General features: G+C 40.4%; 1 protein-coding gene across 1 annotated transcript in view; it reads right to left on the minus strand.

Annotated features, from left to right (window-relative positions):
- Window positions 1–677: 677 nt before the first annotated feature.
- The window catches only part of LOC310951215 (sterile alpha motif domain-containing protein 10-like), a 48,867-nt gene continuing 26,500 nt past the window's right edge, over window positions 678–23,044 (minus strand). Inside the window, exons 3-5 of the mRNA XM_083919336.1 lie at window positions 15,966–16,134; window positions 9,796–9,936; window positions 678–807 (exon numbers count right to left, since the gene is read on the minus strand). Coding sequence (XP_083775462.1) covers window positions 785–807; window positions 9,796–9,936; window positions 15,966–16,134 — 333 coding nt within the window. The 3' untranslated portion in view covers window positions 678–784. The remainder of the gene's footprint in view (window positions 808–9,795; window positions 9,937–15,965; window positions 16,135–23,044) is intronic.

A 23,044-nucleotide genomic window follows, 5' to 3' on the forward strand; every position in this document is an offset into this window, starting at 1 on the left:
CAGACCAATACAAAAAGACTGATTGTTGGAATGACATTCGACTTAAAGTGTTATTGTTGATCCTCCAAACCTACGATTTCAAAACTAAAGTCCTGAGAGGAAAATGTGACTGTGACCTGTGGGTGAGGAATTTATTATATGTGTATTGGCATTTGTCAAGAGCTTTAATTCCTGGTGAACAAGCTTGGTCTTTTAGCCTGAAAGGGAGATGGAGACTGTCTGGAGGTTTCCTTGACTTTAGATTCAGTGGCCAAACGGTGGCGCTGCATGTAAATCTGTGTTTACACCACAATACAAACCATCATCCACATAGTTTCAGCATGACTGGGCTCAAAGGTTGAGGTTATATAAAACCATGCCAAAGAGTTATTCCTGTAATGACCTTAACCAGAAGAGAGGAAAAACTTGCTGGCTGTGCACATGATAAAAAAAACAAACCCATGATGAGACAGTAAACCAAAAGGAGATTTGCGGCAATCAAGCGTATTCCAGTGACAGACCTACATCATCACTAGGGTTGAGAATCTTACATCGTATCACTATGTTACAGCAGTTACCCCTGCCTCAAGCAGGGCTTTGTCTCTGTTTCAGTGTCTGAAAACCAGATTGGCCGTGTTGAATGAGAATCCTCCAGACCGGTTGGCATGCCATCTATAGGCTCTTCCTCTTCTCTTTCACTCGTCGATTCTGCTCACATATCTGAAGACAGCAGCTCTTCAATGGCTCCTAGAGATGTATTGTGACAGGATGAGGGAAAGGGCTGCCAAATGGATCCAGGGATGAGCTAAGAGAAGTTTCCAAAGGAGGCTGTGGAGAGAGGGAAGAAAAGGGGGGTGGGGCACAGAATTAGGATTCTCATGGATAGAGAAAGAAGAGTTTTAACGTCTAATATTGTAAAAAAAAAAAAGGTGAGATTTCTGTCTTTTTTTGTTTAGGAGCTACTGAGAAACACTGACCAATCAGAGCAGACCTGGAGAAGAAAACGGAGCGTTTCAGACAGAGGGTGAATACAGATATATTCAGACTGTATGAGCAAAATAAAGTGATTTCTGAACATTAAAACATGTACAAATGTTCTAGTAGAAACCCAAAATACAAGTATGAACCTTAAAATGAGCATTATACTGTATGTCATCTTTAATCATGCCCTATTGTAGCTTCAGTGCATGGTCAAAATGTATTTTTCTCTGTCTCTGTTAACGCATCATGAAGTTACATGGAACATCAGTCTCATCTAAGAGCTTTTCAAAGCATAAGAATGGGGCTTGTAACCTTCCTGAATCTGTATGTGACACCTTACTCCCACTGACTCTGTTACTGAATAATCAAGTAACCAGTGTGGCTGGCCTCTCTTTGTGTAACACGCTGCACTCAATCGTAGAGCAACAACCTCTATAACAACCAATAATTTAGTATGAAACACTGTCTGACTGAATAAGTAAGAGAGTAATGGTAGTGCATATAGATTGCTTCAGTGTTACTAACGAATGTAGAGAGAAAGATCATAATGTCATGACATACAAAACTGTGAATGGAAAAAATGAAAATGTCCTCAAAATAAAGATCGTTAATAATCAATTGCAGATATTTCATTCATAAAGAGTCTAAGGTTACAACACAGGCGTACATAAGTACAAATCCTACTCTATAATTCTACTATCATTCTACTGTGCTTCTTCCATATACTCTGTGGTTACAAAGCTTTATGACAAAGGACTTAAATTATGATATTAAGCTAATCAGCATGTAATAAAAAGCTTTTTTTCATCAACGCCATCATCTCGTTTTCTCTCTTTCGAAACAATGAATGTGACCAGGTAGTTTCGCTGAGAACTAGCCAGTTTTTTCCATCCTGAAATGACGTCAGGAGTCAGTGAAGGCAGATTTTCCTCTCCCAGACTGTTGGCATTTTAGCTCTGAGCCCTCCTCTCCTGATAGCCCGGGAAGACGCGCCACCTGTCTCTAGACACAGACAGATGTAGCGTGGCACTGGAGTGAACCTGAACCAGGAAACGATGGAGAGAGACAGAAGGATGGAAAGATGCATTGGTATGACTAGAGGCTTGTACAGACACTGAGAAACCCACTTCTCCGTTAGATACCCTTGTAAATGAGCTCCCAGTGGAGTTGTCTCAGCCTAGGTGCAGCAGAGGAGGAGGGGCGGATGAGAAGACAGGGATGAACAGCAACCGGGCTAAATTTAAGCCGATCACAAATTACATGTTCCTTCTTTTTCTGTCTGTCAAGCTCAAAGTTTTTATTCATATTCTAATTCGGAGCAGTTCAGCTGGCAGGCACCACACGGAGCTCTGAGTAAAGCTCTGCAAGGATGGGTAACATCACAAGAACGTTTCAGAGCAACAAGGTCAATCTCCCACGGCAGCCAAGATGCTGCCAACAACATGTCTTTTGATTTGGGTATAGGGGTTAAGGGTTGGTCGTCCTGTTTCAGCGAATGGAGAGTGTGAAACATGGCAGGTGGCTACACACAAAGGCATAGACCGACTGATGAAAATTTGATGTGTTGAGAAGAAAAGAGATACAGAAAGGTTTATAATAAAGATATACCGACAGCCAGAGGCTAAGAAGAAGAAGGGCAGATCCCCCACTGGGCTCTCATTGGAGTCCTCTCTCCCAAAACCTTCCAGATGTCTCACACTACCCTGAGAGAGCTACGTACATGGCTCTGGGCTGTGGAAGACATCATCCTTACCTTTCACTTGCTGATACAACACAGCCTAGCCTTCTGACAATGTATGAAATACTGTACGGGAATTGTCTAAAAGATTCATGTACAAAAATAGCAATGGAATACATAGAGGAAACATAAACAACACACTACAAACATACTACAAACAATGCAGTGCTATAGCAGTGAAAGTTCAAGTGGTGGATTTGCCTATAAACGAAAAAAAATGTACATTTGCATTTAACTTTCATTTGAGCTGTTTTGAATTTCCAATCTGTATGAAATTTTTCAACCGTCAGCGACTTTATTATTTGAGTATGTTTTGTACTTTAACGTGGCGTGTCATGACCTCAAACTTTGCCCTAAGTTTAAAGTGATACTAAGACCAAAAAAACTCAATGTTTCGAGTTTCAAACACTCAACTTCTGTAGACTTGAAAGGTTATAGTTTGGGTTGGAGTAACAACGGCTTCCAAAAGTTTGTTAAAATGCATCCCAGCATTGGTAATGTTTATATGAAAACTTTTCAAAGCACTACGGGAAATATGACGGTTGCTATGCTCAGTGAAGGTTGAAAAGGTGGATGAGTGTTTGAAATTCAAAATATATTGAGTGCAGTAGGATTTTAACCTTTTTTTCATCAAATTGTTTTTTTTATTAGCCTAAACTTTACTATTCACCATGTCATATGACAAACATGCAGAAATGTCAAATTGAATTTGTGATAGTCGCTTGTGGAAGAACTCCATTTCCTCTTATAGTGTCTGCGAACAATTAAGCTGTGATTCAGAGTTGATGCTTATTTCAGAAAATGTTTGCTGTGCTGAAAGTGTCTGATGCTGTGCTATGTTGGAAAAAACATCAAAGTCATAAAATCATGGTTCCATTCATGCGTTCTATGGTAGTGGTCAAGAAGTAGCCTGTGAGAAATACCCAGTAGACAGCTTTCTCAGAAGCCATCTGATAAAACACTGTATATGTACGAAATGTTTCTGTTCACCGGCGAAGGAAAATAAAAGAGTGCATGTGCTCCTCAGAGCCCGAGGACACTGAGATACTTTTACAGAGAACAAAACACCTAACCTTAGAAATCCCACAGTTAACCTTAAAGGGGCACTTCAGTGATTTAGTATTGCACTTTCATAAAAATGGGAGACTTGTGAGAGACATATTAAAAAAAAGAATGGTCTAAGTTGGTACAGCAGAGGCTGAGACATCTTATATCGTTATATACAGTCTCTAGTATGGGTCAAGCTCCAAAAGCACTGGATCCTACAATTCCCATAATGCAATTCAATAGCATTCTTCCATCTCCACTCCGCCAGTTTGCAATGCAGGTTTTTACCAGCGCCAGTGACACTGTTATTGTTTTTCTTTGTGAGTCTGTGTGTGTCGTCATAACAAAATGTGGTCCAGGAGACACCCACTGTAGCAGGAACTACCACAAAAGGTGGTTTGGAGTATTTTTTTTACAGGTGTTTATATTTGAGTCTCCCTGTTTGTCAGCAGACAGATTTGTCATTGCAATATTGTCACAACCGTGCAAAATGCAGTCACAAACCTTTAGAGGTGTTTCGTTGAGATCAAATAAAGGCAGAGTTCGGAGACGGTTGTGGTCTGAGCAATGGCGCCACAACTAGGAAACTCGGCAGAAGGGCCACTGGTCTGATTTGGCATCGCAGTTGGTGTGGTCGGATCATTATAATGGTCTCTAATCTGTTAAATATTTTAAGTCTCAACCCTAACTCAAGACTAAAACTGTTTTGACAGGCTGAGTAGTCCTTGTGTAAGATGACCTTTATGTGTAAAATTAGTCGAATTGCCCCTTTTGCAAAAATTTAATTGTACTGCTATATTATTGTCCTGAAATCTTTCCATTTTCTAATCAAAATGTCAGAAAAATATAGAGATAATCTATACACATACACCTTTCCACATTTTCTATGGACTGCAGAAGACAAAAAAATATCAATCTCTTTCAGTCACAGGCACATGCATTTCTTCATTCATACTCTCATTTTCTCCGTTGGTTGTTGTGCAGAGAACAGCATTTTCAACAATAAAATGCAACCGAAGTAGTGTGATTCCCTTTTGGGTGTGAAATGTTATTACAGTGCTTTGAGCAAGTCAGTCTTCTCCGGACAGATTAGCATGGAGCAGAAAGTATAGGGTCCCACAGCCAGGGAATGAAAGTGCTTTTCTCTTTTACTGCTGCTTCATTTAACCATTTCATTTCTTTATCTCCATGATCTGTCGATGTCACCCCTTGTATTTTTCTCTATCTGTTAAACAACTCACCTTCAATCGCAGCTCGGTCCTCTTTTTTTGCTATTCTCCTTTCCTTGCCTCTCCATATTGACATCTTAGACCTCTTCTATCATTTGTTTTTTAATTTTTGATGCCATATTTTTTTTTCAATGAGAGTTTGAGAGACACCGAGATAGCGCTTATTGCTTGTGAAGGTTTAAGAAATCAATGAAGAGTGAAACTAACAAAGCAGCTGATGTGAATAACATGAGAGTCTCGTAAAGATCGGGGTAAATCGTGCTATCATGGCTCAGATCAGAAACAAACACACATCACATTCAAGCTTATTTGTATTTTCATCCGCTTTTCAACAGTTATTGTGAGATCAATATTTAATCTTTGCTGAATCTATTGTAGATGAATCAGCCCTGACAGATGGTATGACACAAGGCTCCACTAAATCACACCAGAAATTTAAATGTGTTGGGAGAATCTTTCAGGGCAAACAGTTGGAAGTGTGTGTCAGGAGTACGGTGTGAACAAAAACAGCCTGCAGGTGCATTAGCTTCCGTACTGTAAAAAGTTTGGTTCTTTCTTTCTCCCCTTGAGCCTTCATCCTTCAGGTCGTTGGTTGAAGTCAGTCCTACGGTAAGTGACCTTCACCCTAGTTTTTGCAGTGTGTCCCACACCGTCGGCACTAATAGGCCCTTGTGGGCTATTATAATCAAACTAGTTATATCATGTAAGTCTTTTTCTAGCTACTGAGCTCATTAGCAGGAATGGTTCGTAATTGCTTGTGTTTATTGTTTATTGTTCATTGGTTCTTTTACCATCAAGTTGGTGCTGGTAACTGGTTAACTGACGTAATGAGCTGTCCAGTCTTCCAGTAACCCTTTTTAGATAAGCAACTTTTGGACAAATTTAAACTTTGACCTTATGATGGTGCTTTCACGCAAATTCTTGGATGGAAGTTTGTAGAAATTTTCATGACAAAATTTCCTATTAATAGTTATTTAGATATTTCACTTGGAAAGTGGCCACTTTGGCTTTAATCATACTGTTTTAGTTGTTTAGAAAAAAAGGATGCATGAACAATATTTTTGGACAGACCTCAATCATTAAAGTAGCTTGGAAGTATAGACCGAGATGCCCGGACATGGGTTAGCCTGCTAGGTTGCATTAACTTTACTGAAGTGCACGTCGTCATGCTGTAGAAAATGGCAGCATAGGTCATGTTCTGGTAAACTGTTTTTCCAGTCCACACTCAGACCTTTATCACGTCTGCCCTCATCAACCACTTTATCACCACCTCATCACACACAGCTCTGAAAAAAAGCCCATTATCACCCCTTCAGCTGCTTCCTACCCCGTCCTACCTTCATCACCTCTGAATACCCTCCAACCCTGTGAACCTCAGGTGTTTTATAAGGCTGACAAATTAGCGTGCCCTTATAGCTTACAGTCAGAGCCTGCTGAACTGGCAAATTACATTTGCATTGCTCTATTAATAGAAGTGTCCAACAGCAATTTAATTCTTTCCCCTTACCAGTCAGTTGTATTCCATATCTGCTTTTCATTCAGTTTGATCCAATTCAACATGCTTGATTGGCATGAATGTCATCAAAAACCAAGTTTCACTAAGTGTCTAGAAGGAATGAGCTGAAATGATAATAGATGAAAAAATAAATTAGCACAAAACTGAGTGATTTTGGGTGTCTTAAAAAAGAGCCTATGGCCCTCTGTGTGTTGAGAGTATGAGAGAATGGGATTAAATGCATTTGTTAAGGTTCATTAGAATTGGGTAGCAGCCCAATTTAGTCCTGCATACATTGGCTGGTCTTCAAGTGGTTCCAATCACTTCTCTTTGTTAATTCAAAAATCAATAACTTATCTTTTATTGTGTCATTTTTGTTCATGATTCAGACAGATATGGTCTGTTATTTGATTTTAGTTACTTTAATGACTTTAGATTGTTCTATTCAATGGCTTCAGATGAATGGATTACATTTTTAAATGTCATCTTACAGTCAGGGATCCCATTTCTATGACTTGTTTAGTCTCTAGGGTTGTAGCACGATGTTCCTTATCTTTTATATCACATCTACCTCGTTCTGCATCCCTCTCTCTCACACACACTTTTTATATTGCTGTGGGGATCTAGAGCTCTCACAAAATCTTTGGCTCCACTTGCAGTCGATGTTGTGTCTACAAACACTTTCAGGTCCAGAAGGTGGGTGATAGATCAAAATGATCAGATCCAGAGTTATTTATAACATTTCTATCAAGTTCTTAACTCAAAGCAGACTGTGGAGTAGAGAAAAAACAAATGATGAGCAGCATGTTATGATCAGAAAATGAGACAAATGACAAATTGCAAAGACCACTTAATTTACTTGTTTGAATGTAACTGCTGATTATAAGAGCTCTTGCAGTATCAGTTCATAATGATCAGTTGATGGCATGAACAGCTTCATTACTCTAACTGAACTAACACAATACTCTATTTTGCTCAGAAGCACTTACATCAAGGCAGATTTGAACCATTTAGAGCACTTTTTCTCTCTCATTTTTGCAGAAAAGGTTCTGCTCTCTGCACTCAATGAATAAGAGGAGACCAGTCCAGTCATTTTTTTCTCCTCGTTTACTCTGTATTCAGATGCACCCCAGTCTTCTACAGAGTCATCTTCCCATACAACTGCATTCTCAATTGCATTCTAAGGAAAACATTTTTTTTCCTCTCAAATTACAGTTGCTGTTTTAAACACCTCGATACAAAACTACTTTGTTAGACTAAGGAAAAGATTGTGGTTTGGGTAAAAGGGTTGTTACATAAAATAAATATAATAAGTAGGTAATGATTGTTAAATAACTACTTAATTTCACACAAGACACAAACCACAGCCTCCTGGGTCAAAATGTTTTTACAGCCCATCCCTGACTTTGTCTCTTTACAGACTTCCGTGGACCTTGATTAAAAACAACCGGAAAAATGAAAGGTTTCTCTTATAAAACATACATTGAAAATGCAATTTAGTTGTATGGGAATTAAATATTTAGAAAACCAGGGGCCTAATTTATAATCATTGCATATATACAAAAAAGATCTTGAAATGCACATAAGCATAAATGGATCAAACTTTATGAGGAAATGTGCCTAAATTGACCAACAACTCCAACCTATGCATACACACATTTTGGAGTTGAGTTGGTGAATTTAAGATCACAGGTTACTTATATATCCACATTATTATACACATTAAAATAATTGTATTATTATTGGTAATAGTTGTGCTTGTGAGACATAATAAATGATTCTAAAAAATATAAGCCAACTCAAATCTTTAATCAAATTCTGATCAATATTTCATCACTGCTCTTTAATCATCATTCTCTAACAACACCGGAGTACAGAGCAGACCAGTCCAGTGGTAACTAACTGTTGAAATGATCATTATAAGTTGAAGAAATCCAAGATAACATCAAATAGTATTAAATAATGTGCAACAGAGCCTAGTAGAGCTTAATAGTTTTTAAATACAGTGCATAGTTGTGCGGTATAAGTTGTTTTAGTGTTAAAAATCCCTCCAGTGAGACTGTGCTGTCAGGCACACAGACTTCAAGGTAACTTTTCCAGTGGAGTGAGCTGGGGTGTGCCCTGGTCCTGTTTTGCTTTTTGCCTTAATTTTTAGATCCCACCACTTTAAAAAAAAAAGAAAATTCAGGTTCTGTCTGTGTGATGAACTCACTGCATTTTCTTTTCTTTGTGACCACGGCTGTGGCCACCCAACTATATGTGCTTTCTAACCTCCACCTCAACCATAAGCAATTTCTGTCAGAAACACTTCTTTTCTTGTGTTGTTGGCACCATTCACTGTAAAGAACAGGATTTGGGGCAAAGCAGGATTTGGATGTACGCACACTTTTACTGCACAATTTATTAAATGAGGCCTAAGGCTCCCTCAGATTTGTTTTGCGAACACTGGACTAAGTTCTAGGTTTAGGGTTTCTGTTTGCTTGTTTTTCCTCCTGTGCTGTCTGTCCCTCCTTTACCCATCTACACACCTGCTCTGAATCAGCCTAGTTAGTTCTTCTGCACTTCCAGTGTTTTTCCCAGCCAATCAGCTCCCTGCCTGTTGTTTCCTGTCTAATCACCTCATTCCTCTCATCTGAGCTTCTCTGCCCATCTCTCCACCTGCACTCCATCCCCTAGCCAGATTATTTTGTATTTAAGTTGTTTTGTTTTGTTCTCTTTAGTTTGCCTTGCCTGCAGTCTCCTTCATTTGGGTCCACCTGCTCCACTCTTCGTGACAAAAACTGAATTACTGGAGCACATTAGAAACAACTGAAGCAACAAGCATGTTGCAATTTCTTAAACACTTTCTCAGGATTTAACAATCTCCAGTGAAAATTTGAAACCCAGTTTTGGAGAAAGGGAATTGTTAACGTTTCACTTGGATGACTTGCTGCTATATATGAACACAGAAAACAACCTACAACAAGCACAACAACAGCCAAAACAGGTTTGCAAGAAACATCAACTGCTGAAATCAGGTCAGCAGTGATTGACTAAGCCAGTTTATTGATGGCTGGATAATAAAAGTGTTTACCGAAGCCATCATTCAGAGGCAGGGCAGCAATTCAAGACCTCTCATCAATAAAACAGCACACAGCCACAAACAATTGCACTTCGATGTCCAACTCCTCGTGTCTCAGCAGCCATGCATGGTCTCAGACTGCCTCCTTCCAATTTAGCCAAATTCAACTGCTTCAATTTCTTTATCTCTCCCTCTCTTACAAAAACACAATTACTTACAGAGAAACACAGGGACACGGTTACTCACACACCATCTTGTTACTTACTTCTACTGAGGAGCTGCAGGTTGCGGACCTCTTCTCTGACCTGCAGCTGGAGGACCTGTTGGAGGACCTCCTGCCTCAACGTCTCCTGGACGATTCCCATCCGCTCTAGTTTCTCCCCGTTCAAACGCAGCAACGCCCGTCCTGCCATGAGAAGAAGTATATTGATTAAGCTTCTCCATGAATTTAGAAAAATCAACATCTTTTCACTCAATAATTATAACAATAAGAAATTAGTAATTTCATTTAGCCCATGTACGTACATTTGGCAACATGATGGTAAGATAATTACTTAAATTGTTTTTTTATTATTATTTTTATGTACAGCCTACCGTGACTGTGTTAAAAGCACAAAATAGCAGTAGGCAAACAGCCTTCAATTTCCTTCATACACTAGATACAGGGATGAATGTATCTTAACAGATAAACTCCCTGGTGTTATTAGAAAATAATTTCAAATCATCAGACACCCCCTCTTAATACTGATTCTGTATGTAATAGCTATGTGCATCCCCAAAAAGTCTCCTGGTTTAAAACACAGCCCTTTCCTTAAGGGGTTTACACATTCGTCCTATGTTGCATTTCATCTCATACTTCAAGGACATGCATTTCACAGGAATAGGAGACTTTAGACTTGTATGCACATGAGGGCCTATTGCATATGATGATTTATGTTGTTGATTCACTATCTAATTTCCAGGGGTAAGGTGTATATTTTCTGTTTAGTACTCTTTTGTACGGTAAAAAGGCTGGCATGAGAAGGATTGCTCAGGAGTTGGAGTTTTACTACAGAGTTTGGAAGTTAACCCTGGGGACACACACATTTAACATACCATTACCCACAGTAAACAGCTTTTTACAACTAAGCTGCACTCACACAAAGACAGAGGCATTACGAAAAACTTAGACATTAATGCATGGCTACACACACACACACACACACACACACACACACACACACACACACACACACACACACACGTTACTACGGGTAGGGGAGCTATGTCCTTCACCGGTGCAGACAGAAAAGGAATCCATCATATCTGCAGCAGCTCTGTACGATGCCCAAATCCTAATTAGACTCATTACTCATGCCTCTCCCTCTCCATATTATTACATTCATTTTTATTTCCTTCAGTACATCCTCTGCATATATCTGTTTCCCTCTCTATTTCTGTACAGTATGCGTATTTCACACACATAGTTAAACAATTTTTTTTTCTCTCACTCTCACTCAGATTCACACACTCACACTCACACACAAACCCACACACAGAGACTGAAAATGTAGATAATGGAACACAATCATTAAACCGTGTTTGATGTTCCTTTATTTATCTACAGCGGCTAATAAGCGTGACTGTCGGACGACTGTAAGAGACAACAAGAAAGAAGAGAGCAGAACAAAAAAGAAATATACAAGAGAACACTTAACTAAAGAAAAACAGCATCCTGTGCTCTTTGTCCTTTTGCTGAGCCCATGGAATATAAATATCCTTAACCCTTACAGAGTCAGTAGTTATAATACATAAAAAAAGGCTGGAGGGTAGAGAACAGATTTATGTGTGTAATAGTTTGATAGACTGAGACAGGTCTGTTTTGGCCCTCAGTGGACCCAGGCTTGGGCTTACTACCTCTAAAACATCTAAACATCAAAAACTAATGTGTCGTGCCTCAAGCCAAAGTATTTACAACAACAACCCCAGCAACATAGGTAAGTAATAGGACAGCATCAGTCCTTTGCCCATGTCACCTAAAATGGATACTAATACAACACCACAATACACTAATGAAAAAAGATTTGGGGTTTTGTAATGTCCATTGTCTGTAGCCTAAGAACTTAGGTTTTGATCTAAAAAACTTCTACGTACAATGCTTCATCTGAGCATGTCCGAAGGCAAGACCGTTTATGGTTGTTGGCCGTTCTAACTACTACTATAAGGATTGACCTGCTTTTGGGGCCAGTCTCAAGTGACCATTCGAGGAACTGCAGTATTTAGTTTCATTTATCAGCCACAGATTTTGCAGCTTATTGATATTAAAACCGCTAAAGTTTAATTATTGAAAACTTTTTCTCTCTTGCAAGGCATTGTGCACTCACAAAATTGACAGAAATAGTTGAAACTTACTATTGCAACTGCAGGAAGTGGGTGTGAAAGTTGGTTTCAGCACCCCCTAATTCTGATATTGTAAATTTGGAAGTAGGGCAATCCAAAGCTGTTACACCACAGGCTTTCCTTATTTGTTGTTCCAAATGCACTGTATTTGGTATGTAGTACACATATTTATTACTGTAGAAATTACATCTGGCGCAAAGAAGAAAATGACGTAGACATAGTATGAGAGTGCCAGTGGTTAGTACAAGGATGCAGTGGACCCCAGGTCAAACACAGGACTTTGACCTGGGGGACCGGTGTCCATGTCCCCGAAATATGAAGCCAAACCACAAACTTTTTGTTCTAATCTTAACCAAGTAGTTTGTTGCCTAAACTTAACTGTCAGCTTTTGTTGTCTAAACTGCACAGTCTTCCCATGTGTTCGAATGTATGAGTTATTTGACTCATCTGCTGGGCGATGCACTCTCACAACTCAAACTGCATCTCTGTCATTGTATGCCAATAATCCTTTTCTTCTTTTATGTAACTACTCTGCTGCACACGTGTGTGCTCTCTGGAGCTAAAGTGAAATAGGATTTCAGCTCGAAAAACACATTTGATGAAAGTATTGAACATTCGGAAAAATCAGTATTAAATTCAATCTGTCAGAGGGGTACTGAAGGAGCAGTAAAATGTTGGTTACCATAGCACCACTTGGTTCTACTTGTCCAGCTTTCTCTGTCTACAGGGACTGAGGAAACTTTTTTGTGAACAAAGCTTTGTTAAAGTTAAGAGATTGATACTTTGTATGCAGCAGGCAGACTACTGGACATTATATCAGGAAGCAGCAGTAATTATGATTTTTTTTTCACATCCCTACTCTTTGAGATATGATATATAGCTGTCACTGGAGGCAAGCCAAATGAGGACAGAACTGTCAGCCAGTCCTAGCTTTACAACCAGATGGGCTGGAATAATACGGACAATTGCTACATCTGTGTGAGAGTCTCCACTCCCTGGGAGACAAAACCATGACAAACCAGTTAGCTGTCGTAATGGTTAAATGGATAGGTGTGTGTGTGTGTGTGTGTGTGTGTGTGTGTGCGTGCTTGCACGTGTGGTTTAAAGGCAGATTATTTACTTCTCCTCAGAGTCCAGGTGCTCTCTGTTTGTAGCACAGAGAATGGAACAACCCATTTTGTGTGAGCACATCAATAATTTTCCATTTATTTTCAGTACAGTTTCAGTTATTACACACACACACACACACACACACACACACACACACACACACACACACACACACACACACACACACACACACACACACACACACACACACACACACACACACACACACACACACACACACACACACACACACACACACACACACACACACACACACACACACACACACACACACACACACACCAATCCCTTTAACCCATCTCCCCAACTGCCCTCTGGTGTGTGTTTGCCAACAGCAGTGCCAGTATGTCCTAGAAAACCGCTGCCCTTGGTCTGTGTGTGTGTGTGTGTGTGTGTGTGTGTGTGTGTGTGTGTGTGTGTGTGTGTGTGTGTGTGTTTGTGTGTGTGTGTGTGTGTGTACACAAATGAGACAAAGCAGATGAATGGAGCTCAAATCAATTCCCCTCAGACAGATTTAATACAGCTCCTAATAATTGCCTGCAGATAGGGAAAGTAGTGTCGTCAAAGGGAGAAAAGAGACACAAAAACAAGAGCTGTTTCAATAGAGATCGCTTCTCTCAATTTGGCTTCAAAATAAATTGCTTATTAACGACGTCTGTGGGCAAGTGGGAAGCAGTTCTGCCTCAGCTATGGGACAATAATGCCACTTAAAACCGTCGGAAAAGCAATCTGAGAAGGAGGAAGGTAAAGACTTCCTTATAAAATAACAGCCTTTAGATTAAACCTTTGATAGCAGAGCAAATCAGTCCATGTTGTCCCTGAAGGCTTTTGCTGTATTACATGTCTTTCAGTTTGTATATACAGGAGCACCAAGGTAAGTGTGTAGCCCGCAGCCACATTTGTCCACCACTCTCTTTCTTCAGTTTATATTCTATATATTATATGTATGTCTCCATCCTAGCTGCCTTATCTGCAGTTCCAAACATTAAAGGAATAGTTCGGCTTTTGTGAAGTGGGGTTGTATGAGGTTCTTGTCTCTATAGTCTCTGTATTACCTACAGTACGGTTTGCATGCTGCCAAGAAGGCTGGGGTACCGACGTTGAAGCTGCTTTGAATGGGGCCAGCAGCTGAGGCAAAAAAAACTTTAGTCACCTTAGAATCCTAAAAAAAAACCTCACTATATTTAGAATATTTTCACCACTTTACCTTGCCATCAGACCTCTCCTTTGCCACCACATTTTATCAACGTATTCCTATGCATAAGCGCAACTTTGCTTTGCACTGTATAACGCTGCTGACCAGCTGTTTGAGTAATAATGTTTTATGGAATAAACAAATCAAAGAAAATCTATCTATCTATCTATCTATCTATCTATCTATCTATCTATCTATGTTAGCATTTACCATTATCCTGTAATTGCCAATTACTGTTAAGCCAAAGTTACACAGGATCACTTAAAGTAAAAGCCACAGTGTGATAATACATATTTACAAATAAAAGTCCTGAATAAGTAGTGGGTAGTAGTAGTCAGTAGTAGTAGTAGTAGTAGTAGTCGTAGTAGTAGTAGCAATAATAGTAGTTGTAAGTCGCACATATGCTTTGTATTTTACATTTTCTGCAAGTGGGTGAGCAAGCTGCAACAATCTTAAATCTTAAATAAATTAAAGTATAACACAAAGAGATGATAGCAAAAATACACAAACACACAGTAAATGTAATAAGAGACACTGAAGAAGCTACACTGATCTCCTCAGGCAGCTTGTTCCACTGTAATGGTGCCCTTACTGAGAGACTGAGATAGATACAATTACCTCTGGGTCACTGAACTACGATGACACAGAATCCATTTCTCGGCTGTTGGTGAGATCCGACATCCAACTGTTTATTGATGCGATTCTTTGATGCGGACCGAATGCGTCAACAACAAAAAGACATATTCACCCAACATTTGCACAAGAAAACACAGGAGCTAGTAACTCAGGCGATATCAAATCCAGCTGGACATCAGCGAGTGAATAAATAAGGATAATTTATTCTAAGCCTTTGTCTCTCTCCCTCTCTTGGTTTGAGAATACATAAATAAAAATGATCAGGTCAGAGCTGTGACTATGAGAGTGGCAGTATTGTTAACCCCAAAGCCAGTGTGTATGTAAATGCGTCCGCTTTTGCCTGTGTGTGTGTGCGCACATGCGAAGTAAGCGAGTGGTGGCTGACCCTACGGCGCAGAACAGCAATCTGTTCTCTGTGAAATACTAAAAAAGAAAATTGCTCTACCGTCTGGTCTATTAATGCGTGCGAATAAATGTGTATTTGTGCACACATTTATATGTACCTGCTCATGTGTGTCTATTGAGTTTGTGTGTCTATGCATTTTTGTGAGCTTGCTAATAAATGTGTGTGTGTGTGTGTGTGTGTGTGTGTGTGTGTGTGTGTGTGTGTGTGTGTGTGTGTGTGTGTGTGTGTGTGTGTTGTTTGAACTCGTAACATGATAACCCGCCATTTTTTCGACAGCTTTTCTTTTCTTCAAAAATAGGCTGCACTTTTCGTTACCTCACATGAATGCCTTCTAAAACTCCTTTGGAGAGATTTGGGTGTAAACCTGTTTTCATTTGAAAAAGCTAAGCTGTGGAACCACAAACCTAATAATAAAACTTGACATTTGGTAAGCCTTTTATGGCATTTGGTTTGCATTTTCTTAGTCTAACAGATAAATCACCATTGCTTATTAGAAGGAGCGGAGGTCAGTGGACAACATCTGAGGAAATCACTATCAAGCAAGAGCATCTACAAGAGCACTCCTAGGCGGTTTAATAATTGATGCACTATTAATATAGTTGAAATGATGTACATTAGTAATTATTAATCATAGCAGACACATATGGTTTCAGTAATGCCTTATGTGCATGCACTTGTTGTACAGTACCTGTGATGGCGTGATGGGAAAAGGCCTCTACATAGGTCAGGTAGTTGTGAGGACAATGTTTCTTTAGCCACTTGCAGACATCCTGCTGAGTCCACAGCACCACAGGTTTGGACAGACTGGACAGAGTAGGACTGGTGTGATACACAGTGAAGGCTTCACCTGGACGCAACTGAAACACACAAGAAACATTTTATTAACCGATACAAAATGCTGTAGCATATGTGTAGGGGTGGGGATGAGGGTGCATGTGTATATTTGTGTTTAAATTTCCTGAGGAACAATATGATGCAAGTTGCTTTTTTTCTTTTATAATTTTTTCTTTTTAGTTTGAGACAATCACCTAATAATTGTCCTAGCTTATTTAAATATGCAACATGCAGGCTTTTCTCATCAATGTAAAATTAGCTGGGATGATGTGTTCTAATGCAGTTAGCAACAAAACCCCTTCTGGTAGTAAATCACACATAGAAAATGCGCAGAGTGTGCATAAAGTAATGGAATGGAAAGCAGGTTATTAAGGGTTTCTACAGTATTTTGTAGCCTGCAGTCATATCGCTCACTCGTCGCAGACAAAAGCCATCTTTAACCACTTAATATCTCGAAATGGTTATAGTCTGCCCATCACATTCTCAAATTCACTTAATGAGCTCAAACCCAAATTAACAACACACAACTTTTAAAAGCTTGTAGGTAACAAAGGTCAAACACATGCTGTTCTTTTTTATTAAAAGGAACACTTAGTTTTTCGCCTTTCAACCCTAATTTATAGAAACAAATATAAACCTACTATTACCATACTTTCCCACACATAACATAATGCTAATTTGGTATAATGTAGCACTTCACCCCTTTGCTACGAACATATCTTGATACAGTAATTACATTCCATATATTATGTCTACCAGCATGGGCTGTGAAGTATCTGCTGTGGGTTTTTTCCTGAGGTAGTTTTTTGTGACAGCGGCACCTTCATTATGCAGCCATTAGTGTGTTTGTGTCATATTTATCTTTCAACTATGTCTTTTTTCCTCTCATACTCGGTTTCTCTCTCTCTGTATCTTCAAAGACGCCTTCCTCTGACCCCAAAAGATGTCAAAGCTTTTCTTTGTGCATCACAGTCATGAGCAGCGAATTAATAAAGACATTAATAAAGTCACAACCAGTTTATATGGGCAGGAAACACAACCACTTATTGTCCCCTCAACTCTCTCTCTCTCGCTCTCTTGTGTGACTTAGTCTCATATCTAATCCATTCATTCATGCTCTCTGACGGTGCCAACTCCACAACAAAGGCTTTGGCTGATTTTCAACAGAAAAACACTGAACTGCTGCCAAATGTTCCACTCCATAACTGACTGCATTTAATGGGATTATGTATGCTGAAATGTCATACACACAAATGCAACTTGCCCACACTCTTGTTGCTTAGTATCTAATGCTTTCTTCTTAATGGCATATAGACTAGCTCCCAGAACACCTTATACATCACAATAAGTGATATATACATGTTCATAACTATTTACATCTTTGCCTGTTGCTGTAATGACATCTCCTGTCAATTTAGGCACCAATCAGCCCCATCAGGATCTGGCTGGTCTGCCAGCTAAGTGTGTTCTGCTTTGTAGGCCTTAATTGAAAATAGCTCTATTTCTCCGCTCCAGTGTGTTTGCTCGTTTCCTAATTAAACACATACTTCTAACCCAACTCAACGGAGCGCTGAAGCCATTTTAATAACCCAAATTTACTGCTCGGCCCCCATCATTAATTGAGATTGAGTTGGGAGAAGTGTGGAAATGCTCTCCCTTGTGGATGATTAAGTGCGGATAAGAGGGGCTAAAAATGCTCTCATCTTTGGATGGCTATAATATCAGCTGATTTAGTCCCTATATTCCAACAATCCTCACATTCACATAGTTGACTAAGTATCTTCTACAATACTGGCGTGAGCAGTGGCTGCAAATGCCCGCACAATTATTAAGTATGTCAAATTTAATGAGACAAACAGAACAAGGCCTGCTGTTTGCACTCTCAGGACCAAAGAAAAAGGTTAGAATCCTTTGACCTGGAGGGTAGAGTCATCACAGAGGGATTGGATTTTGGAGGGTTGAGGACATTTCGGTGCTGAGTTCACAGAATTATGAGGTGGACACAGCAAGTTAAAAAATGCACTGCCGGTGAATGCCATCTCACTTCAAAATAGATTGGGAATGCATCAACCATACAGGTTTAAGCATATTTCCCAAAAATGTTAACAGGAGATTAGGGCTCATGCTTATTTTCTCTATCGATTAATCTGCAGATTATTTTCCAGAATAATTGATTAGTCTTTTGTTCGATAAATTGTCAGAAAAAAATGAAAAATTGTCCATCCTTGTTTCGCAAAGTCCAGGCTGATGTATGTCTTGTTTTGACGTTCCAAAACCCAAACATATTCGGTTTGTCTTTTTTTGGCTCTTTGCCTTTATTATAGCACAGCTGAAAATAGACAGGAAACAGGGGAGAGAGAGGGGGAGACATGAAGCAAAGGGCCGGGTCGCTGTGTCGAGAAACTTCAGCCTCTGTACATGGGACTCTAACCACCAGGGGCCCCACGCCACTGTCCTTTTCCCCAAGACTGACTCTCCTCAACTCATGTTTACAGTTTAATTATTTTATATATAATGACTTACATTTATTGACACTTATTTAACTGTACAGTAGAATAAAACGACAGATGAACAGGCAGATAAGAGAGGGGGAGCGGGGTACTCTGTCTGTGAGTAATGGCCTTCATCATCCAGAAGCCAGACAGAAGGGAAGTGGAATGATAGCTCCTCATCATCCCTCCTTCTCTCGTCTTCCTCCCTCGCTTTTCTTCCTCCGCTCTTCGGCCATCCATCAGACTGTATCTCCTCCTGGCCAGTTCTGCGTCGTCCGCGTTCACCCCTTACTGCCTTCCCCACTCCACCCAAGACCTACTTCTGTCCAGCGGGAGGAGCTCCCTCATTCATTACATACAGAAGAGGAGGGGAGGAGATGGGGGGGGGGGGGGGTAGAGTGGATGCTGTATATGGAGTGGAAGTCTATGAGAGGCGGAGGTCAGTGTTTATTCACTTTTTTAGGCATTGGTTCTCCAAAAGACTCTCTTATTGACCCAAACTGACTTCCTCCTTGAATTTATACTATACATTTTTATTGAAGTGGACAAAAATGGACACCTATAAATCATTATGAATATGCTATTCTAGAGTTCTCGTGTTTCTGCTTCCTCAGAAACCTTTTCCCTTCCTAGGCCACACGTTTTTATGGTGTCTTTCTTCTTTGCACTTCTTTATTGATAAGTCTGCTTGTTTCCTCGAACAGCTGCCTGCCTGACACTCCGCCTCCTCCCTCCCTGTCCTCCCTCTCTCTCGTTTCCTCCCTTCGATCTTTCAGCTGTGCATGGAACTACTTTTTGCTCATATATGTGCCTTTGTTTCTGTGTGTGCGTGTGTGTGTGTATATGTGTGTGTGTGTGTGTGTGTGTGTGTGTGTGTGTGTGTGTGTGTGTGTGTGTGTGTGTGTGTGTGTGTGTGTGTGTGTGTGTGTGTGCCTGTGCATGCCCAGCCTCTCAGTGTTACTGAATCAGGGATTAGCTAAAAGTCAGGGGAGCGTGGGGAATCCTTAAAATTCACTCTTTGTGACCGATAGCGCCTTTCTTCCGATGGCTGCCTCTGTCTCTGTGCATCCACACTCTGCCCGAGATTGATCAAGGATGTTACGCCAATTAACAGGGTGTGTATGTATTTGTATGAGTGAGTGAATCTATGTTTTTATAATCTGCACATCATGTACTGTAGCTCACACCTGCCTTTCCCTCTCTGCTCTGAATCTTCTCTTGCTGTCACTTAATTGCACCACTAAACACTCCTCTATCTTCTCTTGCTGTCTAATCCAACAACTCTCTCTTTCCGTCTCTCATCTCATGTACCGATCTGTCTCCCACTGTTCTGTTGTTATAGAATCAGATCTTCCATCTGTCACTCCAATCCCAAAGACCCTGACAGATCCTGACACATGATTCCTCACCCCCCACCACCCCCCAACCCCCCCTTCTTGTTTCATGTTCCCCTCCACTCAGTAACACTGAATCCTCCACCTTGTCCCTGGCAGTTTCTGTTGCATCATTTAACACCTGTGTGTCTCCTACCGCTCAGTCCAGCCTTGCGCATATGTGTGTTTGGGTGTGTCACTGTGTTTTCTGAAAATGTTTATGTGTGAGCTTGCACAAGAAAGTGGGTGAACTGACAGCCTCTGTTAGCTCCGTGGAAGCTCTGCCTTTGGTCGTCCTCGGGACACACAGTTTGTAAATGTCTTGCACTCGTGTGAATGTGAGCGGCCTCTCAGTGGGAGGACAAAGGGCCAGATGGGATTTTCACAAAGCTCTCTATTTAGCATGAGTCAAAGATGTGGCTTAGACAGAGCAACACATCACTAAGTGGCAGAACAAGGACAATACAGGCTAAAGCATTTCTGCCTCTTGTCTCTCTCTGTCTTTCAGACCTCTGTTCTCTCTCTGCTGCATACACCAAAACAGGCGTCAAAATGCTTCCATAAAATGCCAGCACTTTGAGTCAAATCAAAGCTTCTGGTGTCACACTTTTACACCCAAGTACCCACCTGACCTCCTCTATAAAAGGTTTTGTGACGGTATAAAAACATCACTACTTTCCTTCTGGAACAGGACAATAATTATTTGAGTGATGAGAGGTCGCTTGTCAGGAAAAAAAGTTTTAAAGGTTTGGAACAAACCACCAATTGTTGTTTTTGCTGGTGAAGACAGCCTTGGCTCTGTTGGAATCAGTGACAGCTTTTCCACAAATCATTAATTTCCCTAATGATTCGACTTAAAAAGATAACATGATAGTGTGATGGTGTTCACTTAAAATGTCAAACATACTATAGCAAGACTCCAGCCAGGCTCCTGGCTCTGTGAAGCTGTACTTAGGCACAGCAATGCTTTGAGCAGATGCTAAAATGAACATACTAACACCATCATAATGCTAAAATGCTGATGTTTAGCAGGTATATTTTTCACTATTTCATTCTATTTTTAATTAAAACTAAAAACAAAAGTACAGCGGAGGCTGATTGTCAGTATTGCAGGTTTTTGGTGATAAACCGAAGCACTGGATGATGCTACATGAAAAGTAAGGGGGATCATCAAGTGCTTACAGTTCATCTTGAGGGGGACATGATTGTCTGAATCAAATTTCATAGCAATAGTTGTTGAGAGGTTTCAATGAAAACCGCAAATGTCAATCCCATGATGGCGCTACAGAAAATGTCAAGGGATTACAAGAGACAGTGAAATTAATTAATTTGGGGATCACTAATGTCTGTACAAAGTTTCAGGGCAATCCATCCAATATTTCAGTCTAGACCAAAGTGGTGAAGTGATCGACAGACACATGTCATCCTCATCATGTATACTGAAGGCTTTGATTGCTAGGGTTGGCTTGACTCCACAAAATTATACAATATACTATGAAGGAATCATAATGCATGGAATAATTGAAGCATGTAAACCGTTTTTATTGTGCAAACTGCAATGTAGTAAAAAAAAAAAAAGAACTTAATAAATAGAAATACCAACAACTATAACATTGCTTCATTTTCAAAACAGATTTTTCAGATAGTTGTTAAACAGAACTGAGCAACATACTGATACTAAGGGCGTACTCACACTGTCCTTCTGGCCGGGGCCAAAACCGTTTTTTCAGCTAAAGCCTAGTACCTTTAAGCAGTGTGAGTGCACCCGTTCTGCGCATAACTGCGGCCGGCCCGCTTGAAAGAGGTGGGCTTTAGCGGAGCCGTTTGCACATGTACGAGTTATATGATGTTGAGTTGTATGAGTTTATATTAAATATTACAGTTCACTTGCATGGTTTTAAATTTAATTACACCATAGTGGTAGATGAAATATTTTATTGTTGTTGTTTTTTAAGTAGCTTAGTTAAGAAAACATTATTTCCCTTGAGAAGGCCTTTTTTAATTCTATATCGTCCTGTGTGAATTAACTGGTAGCTCATTAAAGCAATTTGTTTTCAAATCAATGTCTGAGAGAAAGAGTGGTGTAATGAAGCTGCCCTGACTTGGGTGGGTAAGAAGTCATATGTACAATTTGTACAACATTTAACAACAACAACAATGGCGGTGAAAGGTTCACGTTGGTGTGATGCGGAGGTGGAGTGTTTACTGCAGATTTGGTCGGATGAAAAGATTCAAAAACAGTCGACAAGACGCACAAAAACTCTGAGGTCTATGGAAAGATTTGTAAACAAAGCCACACACACGCGATCAATGCGTGTGACGTGTTACGGCGTGATGTCGTATGGACAGCAGGAAGCATTGGCCGGCCCTGGCAGTGTGAGTACAAACGGGGCTGGGGCGCGGGGGGGGGGGGGGGGGGGCAAGTACCCTAAAGCCCGGGTCGCGGTCTGGAAGGACAGTGTGAGTACGCCCTAAGATGATGTCACCACAGCAGTACACATTTAGTTGAGTTTGACACAAGTTAAATGGCATCCTATAGTTAGAATGACCAAAGCAGGACAATCGTAACAACAGTGATGGCTCATATACTAATCCAATTGGCCAAAGTAATGAGCTGGAAACGACCACCTTCAAATCTAGGGTGTATCGTATTCATGTCCGTAGGAGTGGTCGAAGTTAGAAGGCTTTGTGTGTCATATTTGTGTTTACTTTCTGTTCACTGCTTTGTGTTGGTGTCAGCTGAGAAGGTCAGCACTGTGTTCTTTAATGAGGAGGGAAAAATAATCACAGACTGGTCTTTCTCGTTCTCCCACCCAGGATGGCAAATTAGTGAATAAGGGCCTCACTTCCTGCGACAGGCTTGGCTCTGATATAGGGAAAGAAGGGACAGTTGTTGCCATTACTTCTTAAATTGTGTCTCTGTTATTCCACCTATTGCCCAGTCTACTCTGAAGGTTCACCCACAAGCTGTGTGTCAGACAGCAAAATGAGCCACCCACAAACCCCTCCCCTCACCCCATCTGGCGACCCAAACAACAGCCAATTCAAGGATGCCAAGTACAGAATGA

The sequence above is a fragment of the Echiichthys vipera genome (assembly GCF_963691815.1).
Source record: "Echiichthys vipera genome assembly, chromosome: 9".
Lineage (NCBI taxonomy): Eukaryota > Metazoa > Chordata > Actinopteri > Perciformes > Trachinidae > Echiichthys > Echiichthys vipera.